This window comes from Ostrinia nubilalis, chromosome 9 (assembly GCF_963855985.1).
Source record: "Ostrinia nubilalis chromosome 9, ilOstNubi1.1, whole genome shotgun sequence".
NCBI classification, from domain to species: Eukaryota; Metazoa; Arthropoda; class Insecta; order Lepidoptera; family Crambidae; genus Ostrinia; species Ostrinia nubilalis.
The window spans coordinates 6,351,507-6,363,685 of record NC_087096.1 but is presented as its reverse complement, the minus strand read 5'-3'; the positions used below and the strand labels follow the sequence as shown (position 1 = coordinate 6,363,685).

Below are 12,179 nucleotides of genomic sequence, written 5' to 3'. Positions count from 1 at the left end.
TTTTTAGATTTCGATGGTGGTTATTTTGCTAAAATTGAGCACCACAATCTCTTCCTTTCGTATCGTACAGTACAGTATATTCTGTGAAATTACTCACTACTACTTCCATCTCAATTGGCAAAAACAACGGTCTACTCCACTCAAAGTTGGAATAAACACGGAACCCTAACTTCGTACGTCCGTAAGTTAGGGCAGAAGTGTCCAAAGTTCGTTCGACAGAGCCCGGGCGGCGCCGCTTGGCCTGGAATTAACTGGGCATTAATAAGCTCGCGGACGGAGTCCCGCAGGGCACACTACTCATGCACTTGGTTAATTTTGTTTTTGAGTGCATCCCATATTTAGCAGTTTTAGGTTCGTGCAGCTAGTATGAATAAGGTCTGCAGGAATAATGAGATTTAATATGTCAGGCCTTTTCACTTTTATATTTTCAAAATTTACCTTCATACACAAAGAAAAGTAAAAAGCATAAGGGTACGCGGACTCCCGCAGGGCACACTACTCATGCACCTGTTTAATTTTGTTTTTGAGTAGGTACATCTCATATTTAGCAGTTTTAGGTTCGTACAGCTGGCTAGCAAGAATTAATATATTCGGCCTTTTTCACTTCGTTATAACTAAGGACGTTACCGCTGGACTAAGGCCTACCCCAAAGTATAGTCTTTTCTACCTTATTAATTAAGTGAAGATGCACTACTGATTTTTCCTTTTTGTTTTCAAAAAATATTACACAAAAATACAATAGGTACTTAATAAATAAATAAATAAATCTTTGGACAATTTCACACAGCGCCAGCTATCCCCAAAGTAAGCAACTCAATGCTTGTGTTATGGGTGCTAGCTTAATGGATATGCTACTTATATACTTTTTTTTTATTAAATACATACCTACATATTTACACCCAGACCCGTCACAGAAATTAAAATTCATTATTTCAATTTCTGCCCGGCCGGGAATCGAACCCGGGACCTCTCGGCATAGTAGTCCGTTCTGAACCACTACACCAAACGACCGACTTAGATATAAAATAGACATAAATCATAATTATTATGAACATTTTCATTATTTATTTTTAAATTATACATACTTCTGAAATATAATCATTAAATTGATCCATAAAATAACGAAGTAACTAAAAACCCCCTGCAACAAATTACTATGGTTAGCGATTATCACGCTAATTTAGCCCGACTTCACTCAATTAGTTGAGGGAAGATTGGCCATTAAATAATAATCCAGTTCAAAAGCGATTATGTAAAGTAAATAGCCGGACAGACTGTACATAATCCTTTTAATATAATAACGACATAGACGGTCCTTGAGCCAATAAAGCAGTATATCAATGTCGTGTACCATGTCATTAATAGATCGCTAATTACTCATAATTATTGGGATGAAAAGTGGGTCAGGTTCATAGGCATTATTGACAATACCATTAGAGTAAATACAAATGAGTAGGTCATCTTCATAGAAACGCACCGAGCGCGGTTTGTATGTGAGCGCGCCAATACGTATGCAGCGCGCACGCACACACTGACAAAATTTAGCGTGGATTAGCGGGGTGTTGCGCCGTATTTTCTCAGTATGTGCGTGCGCGCCACATACGCATACGTATTGACGGGCTCGCATACAAACCACGCTCGGTGCGTTTCTATGAAGATGACCTACTCATTCGTGTTTACTCTGATACCATAGTAGCAAGTGAAAACGCGCAGAGTAAATAAAAATATTGACAAAGGACTCTTTTGTTGTTTTGACTTGAGTCCCTTTTCTCCCAAAATAGGCTTCTGTTTAAGGTATAGTTATAGCAGAAAATAATTATGTAAACTTAATAGTTTACTGCTTATTGATTAGGGTTTCTGCTCGAGCCTTCTCGAACTCGAGAAAACTCGAGAAATTTGGCTTCATTCGAGACGAGAAAAAAATTGCCGGAGCTCGAGAATTCTCGAGTTTCGATTTTGAAGCTTTAATACTCTTGAAAGCCTGTTTTCTTAGACAAAAGTAAGTTTTTGATTATTTAATAGGTTAACGTTGCTTTTAGACTGGCCTAGTCTTTCCTTTTTTAACTGATTTGATTTGCAAGTAATGATCTCGATCGAAACTAAGTAATAATGTTTACCTATGAGTATGCTATACCTATTTATTATGCCTATGTTTAACTCTGACTGATTTAAAGACCGAAAAATTTGTTAACTGTCTGTTAGGTTAGGTACTCGTGCCTCCTCGTAAAGATTATTCAAATCGTTATCCTTAAGAAATTTAAAAATTTATTAAGAAGTGTTTTTTTGTTTATAAAAAAAAACTATTCATCGTAATTTTGCTATTTGGACTTGTGTTCTTTGGAAAACAAGTGATTCAACTGTAGCTCCAGATTTTTTATTGTTATTTATCCTTAAGTACACGCGACTTTATGACTTTAGTTCCTTTAGTTAATAACTAAGTTATGATTAGTAGTTAATATAAATTATGAAAGAAGATTTCATTTTTTGTTTATTTCCTTACCAAAATAAGTGGTACTAAATTCTAATATTGATTGTTGTGCATTAAAGTAGGTATATACCTGGGTAAACCTGGGTTTTTATTAAATTTCAACCGATTTCAACAGTTTTAATTAAAAGACTCGAGACCCGAGAAAACTCGAGACTTTGGCCTCGAGAATTCCCGAAACTCGAGAAAAAAAATGGGTCGAGAAATCAGAAACCCTATTATTGATACAAACATAATAACGACATTATTATGAATGAATAATGTTTCAAATAGCTGTGTATGATCAATAAGGTATTATTTAGTTAACAAGAAATTATTAATTTGACATATATTCATTGATTGACCATCCAATCATAATATTGTCCTAATATGAACACAACCAAATTATTACGAATTCTATGGAATTTTTGTGTCCTGTTTGAGTTATAAGTTAAAAAGGATATGAAATTATTTTAACTGTGTAACTTCGAGTTTCCATCGAAATGTAATTTGAATACAAGTTAAATGAAAAGTTCAAATGAAAAGCTTTTATTCATTCATTTCGAAGTCAACTTGAATTACAACAAATATACGAAACCTATTCGAATTTTTATTCAAAATCAAACTACCAGGTAGTTTCTGGTTTTTACTGATACAAAAGTCTCACGAAAAAGTTCCTGAATGCAATGGAAAATGTATACGACGCCATTCGGAATGGATACAAGTTTTCATATTACAATTGTAAGAAACTGGAGCACGGTAATACAGTTACCTACATTTAATCTCGGCGCCATATTATGTGTTCGGCACAAGTGCCAAAATTGTTATTCTCTTTCTCATTTAATAAAACAAACAGACGGACGCAGTGTATAAAGTTCTACTGTTAATTCCAGTTTTTCCTGAGAATTGTAACAAGTAATAACTGTACTAGGTTATACTTAACATGTTTGTAGTTCCGCACCCAATATAAAGCTTTCGAGTATAAGCTATTTGTTGCTTGTTGATATTTTATCCATATTACTTCAATGATAAAGAAAACAGCCAGACATAGTGTCGCTAAAACGTCGCTGACGCATCATCAGCATCAGTCATTAATTTCGTCGTCGTTAACGTCGACGCTGCGACATTTTCCATATATTTTTTATGAACGCAGAACTAATGGGGCATCACCCTAATCTAAGAAAAAATAAAGCCGCAAATCCACTCACCTAATATCATCATCATCAGGATGATGGTCCGGCGGTAGATCGAGCCGGAGGTCGCCGAGCGCCCGCGCCGCGTGCCTCCTCCGCCTCTCATACCACAGCCTCCTTTGTTCCCTCTCGTTATCCCTTTGCACCCCAAAAAAAGTCTGCGTCTCTCTTTTAAGGTAATCCCGCACCGCCACAGTGTGCACTCTTCGTAATCTGACCCCGTCTTCGGGGGCGGGTTGCGGTACGGGGTCGGGGGGCGGGGCGTGCGCGGGCGGCGCCGAGACGATGCGCGGGGGTGAAGCTGGCGCGGGGAGCGGCGGCGCCGACGCGGGCGCGGGTGACGACTGGCACGCAAGCTGAGGTGCCAGCAGCCCCGCGCTTGACCTCCTGTAACAAAAAGAAACAGAAAATTAGTACTTTGCTATAAATGTTGAACTTCTCTAAGAAACACAATATTACAAAATACGTGTCATTTTCATTTCATGTCGAATGCCTAGTCTAGAGCATTATGTCAATACCCAGGGTGGTTGCCTCTATAGTAGAAGAATGTTCCAATAATTCAGCTCAGTGTCAGTTCGAATATAAAATTTAAGGGAAATTAACTAAACAACTTATTCCCAGTGCCGTTGACCCTCATTCGACGTCAATATACTATAACTACTGTCCCAATAGTCCTTTGTGGCACGTAAATAAATTGGCAATAACAACCTTGGTGTATTTGTCAACAAATCATTAAGTACGTAGCAATTTCGGTGGACATTTCGAGTGAGCCTACGGGACATCGATATGGAATTCATTATTCAAGCAGTAGCGTCGAATTTGTCGAATTGATTCGATATTTCCTGCTGTGCCATTACAAATCGAGTAGACATCGAGTTAATCCAATTATCTGACAGATTTCACAAACCCTCAGGCAGGGGTGAGTAAACTGATTAGACAAAGAACAAAAATGTTTTGGGATTAAGCTTTTCCATGTTTTTTGTTAGCAAATTAATTAAAAAATGTTTGCGTCTCTGTAAGTACTCGAAAGGTAACTTTTATATTGGAAGAGATAATAGTCTAGAGTCTAGACTATTATCTCTTATAATTAATTTTTTCATTGAAAACGTAGTAAAAAGTCGATATCCTTGTGTTAGATATTTCTCAGTATGACAGGAAAATACTAAAAGAACACATTTTACACAACATTACGAGCTTTATTACGTAGCAACGAATATTTCTTTTCACGTCACAATCAAGTACATAGTAAATTCAAGATAATAGGCCGTAAAAGTAATATAATTCCATTTATCGTGACCAGCAATCGTCAAATACGTCTCGATGGTGAATTATTGTGTTATTACGTTATGTATTCAATAGAAATACGAGTATTATTTATGAATGTGGAATAAATTCTGCTCGAGGTGTATTAAGAGGCCCAGGTGCGCACAGGAGCAAGCAATAATTCGCACTGACTAGTGATGTGCTGAGACATTTTTTAATCGAGTTAACATAAGATCAGATCATAGTTCAACAGTATATGAAATTGTAGACACAAACATCATCAAAAGAAATAAAAGTCATAATATTAGACAAAAAACTACGTCAGTCTGTTCACAGTATAAAAAGAATACTGATTTTGTTCAATAGCTTTCCTAAAATTCACAACAAAAGTTTACTAAACAGCAGAAAGGAATACAAAATAGCAGAAAAGAATCGAAAGCAAATTCTACCAAAGAAAACTCGGGCTCCTTAATATGATAAAGTGATAAAGCATCACTTCACTTACGAACTTGCACTTAAAACATTACTCACAAGTATTACTTAAACCATAAATCGAAACAAATTTCCAGCAATCAACTTAACCGCGTAAATTAAACAAGAATTTAGTGCTCGAGTGTTCAAAAAGATAAAAAATCGAGTCGGTAATCGAGTCAGTAATCGAATCAGGTGATGGCACTCGGCATCGCACCGCGGCAAACACGACGTAAATCAAGATATAGCACTGAGTAAGCTAAGCAATGTGCTTGATAAATGTGCCTTATTATTGTGTCGCGTACTACGACTGAGTTGAATTGCTGATTATGTAATACACCTTTGTCAAACACGACTGTTTATATACCTATCTGACGGATATATTATTTACGTGACCTTGTTTTGATGAACTAGGTATGTTATTACAGCCACCACATAATGTACTCGTATGTGTATCTTTGTTGGAAAATAGCATCTATTTCATATTATAAGATACTACTGATTAGCTTAATGTGCTTTCACTTCATCTATTAGTTACGCCTGTCTTCTGATTGAATAATATTAGCACCTTTGTTACAATGTCCTAAAAAAATATTTTACTTATGCCCGTTTTCACTATCAATCCCTAATTTTTAAGTGACCCCTATGAAAACAAAATTCATAATATTATGTGTTGCCATAGGGGTCACTTAAAAATTAGGGATTGATGGTGAAAACGGGCATTAGTCTTTTACTGTATTTGATACCAAATAAATATTTTTTCTTTCTTTCAAAGTCACATACAATTTGCAACTTAAAATGTAGCATTACTTTCTTGACTTGAATTCCTTTATTTAACCCAGATTAATTCCGTTTTCCAGTTCGAGCAATAGAGCTAAAGTAATTAACGCCGAGTCCATTCTAAAGTATTTAAATCTTATGTAGAGCAAATCTAGGCCCACTTTCTAATCGCCGACTTGGAAAAACAAATGACAAACGCTTTCTGCGTTCTTAATTTAATTTTAATCGTTTCTTTTTTGTTTGTTTTTTTTCATTGAAAACAAAAAGTATGCATAAGAGGCAGTACCATGATATTATAATCACACTTATTTCTCAAAAAATAAGACTGATTTTGCCGTGCTTTGTCTTGCTCAACATAAACGCTACCAAAAAAGAAAACAAACTTTTCACCGTTCCAATACAATATGTCATTGACATTGACGGCAATAACAAAAGGCACGTGTTACACTATTGACAAAATATCACCGTGATGCCATTCCTCTCACGTGAACAAAGGTTGACGTGTACCGGGCGCGTTAAATATTCTTTGACCTAATAATGTCAAAAGAAAAAATATGTCTGAAAAGGAAAAAATCCTATTGAACTCAAAATTATACATCTTTGAAAGTCTAAAGATAAATATTGAATTAAATTAATCACGTTTCTTTGCTTTATCATACGGAACAGGAAAGTATATTTTTGTTTCAATAAAACAAACTGCAGCGTTTTTTCTAATCTTTCGAGCTCGTAGGTATGTACTAAACAGTGACCTCAAACAATTTTTTCATAAAATTCTGATGTAATTTAAATTACACTTTACAAATTATACTTCTAAACACAAAAATAATTGTTATGATCAATGTTTATCCTTATCTCTAATACTATAACTTCGCGCTCAGTGTGTTCCAACCCTAATATAGCCACCGGTGACCATCTGATTGCTATTCTTAGCGCATGTCCAATATGGGACGGTATTGCGTGGCTATCACGGCCACGTCGATCAGGGCTCAAGTTACAATGGACTATTAAAGATATTGCTATTAAAAAGTTCTAGTTTGCCACGACACAATACTGGCCAGAAAGAAAACTTTAATTGATTAATTTAGAACCCAAAAGTAATCTTTTAAAAGAAATGTTATTACTTCTTGATCAAATAAATGTTAACAAAAATATTGGAGACAAAAAGTAATCACAACTTCAATTACACATAACCATTGTTTGAAAGAAAATACAATAAGAACTAATCTAATAAAAACAAAAGAAATATTTAGTTTATAAATTGAAATACTTACAAAATAATCTCCTTACATAAAACATCTCCCATTACAACTTAACAAGACTCATTTAGACTATAATTTAAATTGCTCTCATTTTCTTTGAGAAATCAATCCATCCAAGAGCTATTGTAGCTTTATTAAACTAGCATCCTATATTTAAACTTATTGAAATTCAATTCTATACTTGCCAAATAAATCATCACCAAGAATGATTTACAAAGCTCTACGAACGCTACAGTAGTCGTAGCACTACGGAGCTACGGCGTAGTCCGTAGCACCATAATTTGTAGCGGGCAGCACGGAGGCCATAAATCAGTGGGCGGGCGGCAACAGCGACCACCCGGGATATATTAAAAGAGCAATTAACGTTGTAGTTTTACGTTCTACTGAGGATTCCTATTGCTGGGGTGCTCTGTAATACGAATGTGACTGCAAACTAAGGCTCGTATTACCAACACTGTAAATAAATAGCGCGTTATTTTTTTATGAGTTAATGTATTCACGGCTTGATTTTCGGCTGCTATGCTGCAGCAATAAAAAAATTGAATACCAATCTAATACCTACGCAAAATCTGTCACTTACATTTAAGAATTTGAACCCACAACCGCTAGGGGTCATTAAACTCTAACAGATATCAAAGCATTGAAAACATCTGTCTAATAAAAAAACTAAAAACTTCTGCAAAGTAATTGTAGTTAAACTACATTTAAAACCGTAATCGTAAATCCTTAGTAAAAGTCGTCAAACATTTTATGGACTAAAACTTTTACCAAACGTGTTTCTCAATAAAATAACAAAACAGTTTTGTGACATTTATTGTATAATAAAACACCCAAAAAAATTAAGGTTTAAATATTGTTCACACTGAGACTTAAAAAACGTTTTATGTCAGAAGTTTTCTATTGTGTTAATATCTGTGGTGGAAAATAAATATTTAAGGGCAGATTTTTCAATCGTCAGATAACTTTTAACTGAAGAATAAGTTTGGTACATTGACAGTTTCAATATGGGAAATATGTCAAAATGACAAGGTTATTCTACAGATGAAAAATCAGTCCTAAAACATACAAACAGCTACTTTCAAAGCTGCTTAATACCCGTTGACCCCAATCCACGCACATATTTGACGTCACACAATGAAAGCTACTTTATTGGTCAAGGCCTTGAATGCGAAGCACTGTAACATGGATTTATTGCCCAAAGGTCGTTTTCATTGTTATGTTTTCCATACGAAAATAGCAGCTAGACTTTTATTGCTTTTATTTTGGCCTTCTTAATTTACATGTGAATAGATATTATTTTATTTAACTGCCTAACCCACATTATCTTTAAAAAACTCCGTAGGTATATAAATGTTGTATATTTGGCTCTGGTGGGATTCGATCCTGCTATTGCCACTGATGTGCCTATAAGCAAACCATTGTGCCTGGAGACTGTTTTAAAAAAAGTACCATAAAAGGTAACCATAACTTTCAACTTAAGACTTTTTGCAGAGCAAATCCAACACTATAGAGCTAAATATTTAAACATATTATAATATGTTCCATAGTAAAAAGAGATAGTGAGGAAAACTGCTTGGCCAAGCTTTGCTGGTAATACGAACAGAGTTAAACATAAACAACACATTTGACGGCCGCCCGTGCGGTCTGGTCGAGTGGTTAGCTACCGCTACAAAGCCAGCTGTTTGAGATGAGCACTTGTATATGTACACGTATCTGTTGCAAAATCACCCTTAACAAAACAACATAAGGTTCCGCAGTTTAAGCTGGATATACCGTCATCTGTACATGCACATACAGCTGCACGAGAATGTATTTACCATTTAATCTCAAACCTTATTAATTTGCTTGTAATAACGTTTAGCGTCTGACGTAAGTGGATACATTCCAGATTAGTTGTCAATGAAATACATAGTAAGAACTAATTAAATTTTAAACTGGAATAACTGTGTACATGTCATAATTATAAAGTCTCTCATTACAAAATTAATATTTGTGAGAACAAGAAGTTGTAATTACTAACTTGAGTGATCTTTAACAATTTTAAATATAGCTAAGACAAAGAGAATTCCGAACTATCTAATAACCTATACAGGGTGTTAGGTAAATGGGTATATGAGCCGACACTAGCCCATGTTAACATGGTCATATAAATGGTATGGTGAAGTCAGAAATTTGATATCATCATTTTAATTTTTTTAATTTTCATACAAAATAAATTTTATAAAATCCGATTTGTATGAAAATTAAACTTCTGACTTCACTATACCATTTATATGACCATGTTAACATGGGCTAGTGTCGGCTCATATACCCATTTACCTAACACCCTGTATAGCCAAAACAAGCTTTCAAAACTTTTCAGCCTTTTTATCTAAAGACGCTTCTTACATAAAATTAAACGTTAACTTCAACTCATATCCAGACGTCGACGAACATTAAAATACATTAAAAACTTTTTACAGCCGAGGCCGTAAATAAATGAACCAAATGAGTTTCGTGTCTAATAAATTTGGTCGTAACTCGAGCTTATTGAACAAGCCAATAAATAGAAATGCCCATTTCTGGAAATCGCTGAAGTAGTTCAAACTCTACCTGTGAGTGCCTAATACTTTATGAAGGAGTTTGCGACTCCAATCTCTTTCAATTTGATAGATTCTGTTCATACGATAGAGTCCCTGAGACAAATAGACGCTTTGTCGTAGTCTCGAATCCGACTGGGACAAGTTGAATTATTTTACTGAAATTGGTCTAGATAATATTATTTAGCAAAAAGAAATTGAAAATTCTTATAACTTCTTAATATACATTTTTTGACAGATAGCCCGTTAATTCAGATACTTTAGTATTAATTATGTTTATCTACATTTATAAAATTGTAATTAAAATCAAGCCTAAAAATTAAAATCAGCGTTATGCTGGAAATATAAAAATAAACGCACATGACACAGTAAACCATTGATAGTTATTATTTAATTTAGCATACCATAGTTAACAATTTATTGAATACCATGTACCCAATATACCAATTTGCTTGTAATAACAGATATCTAATTTTGTCACAGATATGTACAGTATTTGTTAAACGTTATATTTGGGTGAACCAACATTATTTTATCGAATTCACAATAAAATTGTAATAGACTTTCCTAGAACAAGTTAATGAAATTTATCGGCAATTCGGCCTAACCATTTAACGCTTCGATTAACCCATTCAATTGTGTAACAAGCTTTAAAAAACATAAACAAAAACTGTTGCTGTTATTTTTTTTTTTTTTTCATTAAAGAGTTCGCACTAAGAGCAAACAAGTCATTAGAAAAATACTGGCTGGTTTGAGTTTTTTTAATAATAAATGAGCATAGTATTTCCCTAATTGGATTTAGTTAAAAACTTCTATCTATCTAAATTTAATTAAGGAGCTCCTACTTATTGAAATAACGCAGATAACTTTTTTTTCCCCAGAAAGTTTCCAGACTGAACTTTTTGATTATTCCCAAACAGATTATGGAATTAATCTCTATTACAGTTAGTAATACACCCGCTGGTCTATGACTCGCGTGCGAAACGGCAGTATAAAGGTAGGACACGTTTATCGACGTCATCTCTTGACAGAAGGAGGGTAGCAGACCAAATGTTTACCAACAAAACTTTGTTCCTAGCTGCGATACAATTACTACTTGATATATAGAAAGCGGTGAGCTTTAAAGGGTTGGTGTTTCATATTAACTGAATTTTACTGTGTAGAGTGGCAGTTAGTAACTGGTAGAAATTATTTTTTATAAATATCTAGTCTCTCTGTAGTTTAACCTAGGTAATACCTTTCAAAATACATAAGTTTTTTTTCTGTACTAGAAGAAAACTTTAAGCGTCCCGCAGACTGCAGACTTTTTGTCGGCCGATAATTTGATAGGCTTTATGCCCGTTTTCACCATCGATCCCTAATTTTTAAATTATCTTTATGAAAACAAAATTCCTGTTATGCGTTACCATAGGGATCACTTGATAATTAGGGATTGATGTTGAAAACGGGCATTATACTAGTTAGTATAAGGAACCGGCCGATACCGAATCTATATAATGTGCGTACTTTTATACTTGTTCATACTAATTAACAAACCCACAGAACTATCGACCCAAAAAAGTCTGTAATCTGGAGCGTGAAGGTTGTCGGACAACAAAGACTACAAAATGATTAAAAAAAGAACTCCCATGACAAATACGAATATTTTCTGTAATCCCGACCTCGATTCTGTACAAAAACTCACACACAACCCACGTCTAGATTCATTTTCATTACTCCTAAACATCCAACTTCAATACACGATACGACAATGTCTCAAACTTTCCGATGAATGGCGGACATGTTTTAGACGAAAGAGCTTTTATCTGTAAAGAGGTTGTTTTGAACTGTACGAGTAGATACAGGGTGTACGGAACAGGCAGGCTACAAAAATAGATTCGTGTCATGTTTTAACTTGAAACTAGGTCCTGAAAATGTTTCCATTTACTAAATTTCATCAGAAACCCCAGCAAAGCAATTAAAAACTTAATTCCTTGGCTTTGGTATCAATCTTAATAAAGGCTATTTAATTACTGAGTTACGATCAGGTAAGATTTTGTGACACCTATGTTTTACACTCAACAGCTCATCAGACTTTATATTTTTCAATCAAAATAGTAGTTAATACAACTACACAGGGGCCGATGTTTTACCTAGATTACCATTGAATCATAGTGGAAGAAAGAAAAGG

At 34.7% G+C, this 12,179-nt stretch overlaps 1 protein-coding gene across 1 annotated transcript in view; it reads right to left on the bottom strand.

Moving 5' to 3' along the window:
* LOC135074827 (uncharacterized) overlaps positions 1-12,179 on the bottom strand; it is a 143,261-nt gene that overhangs the window by 6,465 nt on the left and 124,617 nt on the right. The window contains exon 2 of the mRNA XM_063969209.1: positions 3,673-4,044. Within this exon, the coding sequence (XP_063825279.1) occupies positions 3,673-4,044 (372 nt within the window). The remainder of the gene's footprint in view (positions 1-3,672; positions 4,045-12,179) is intronic.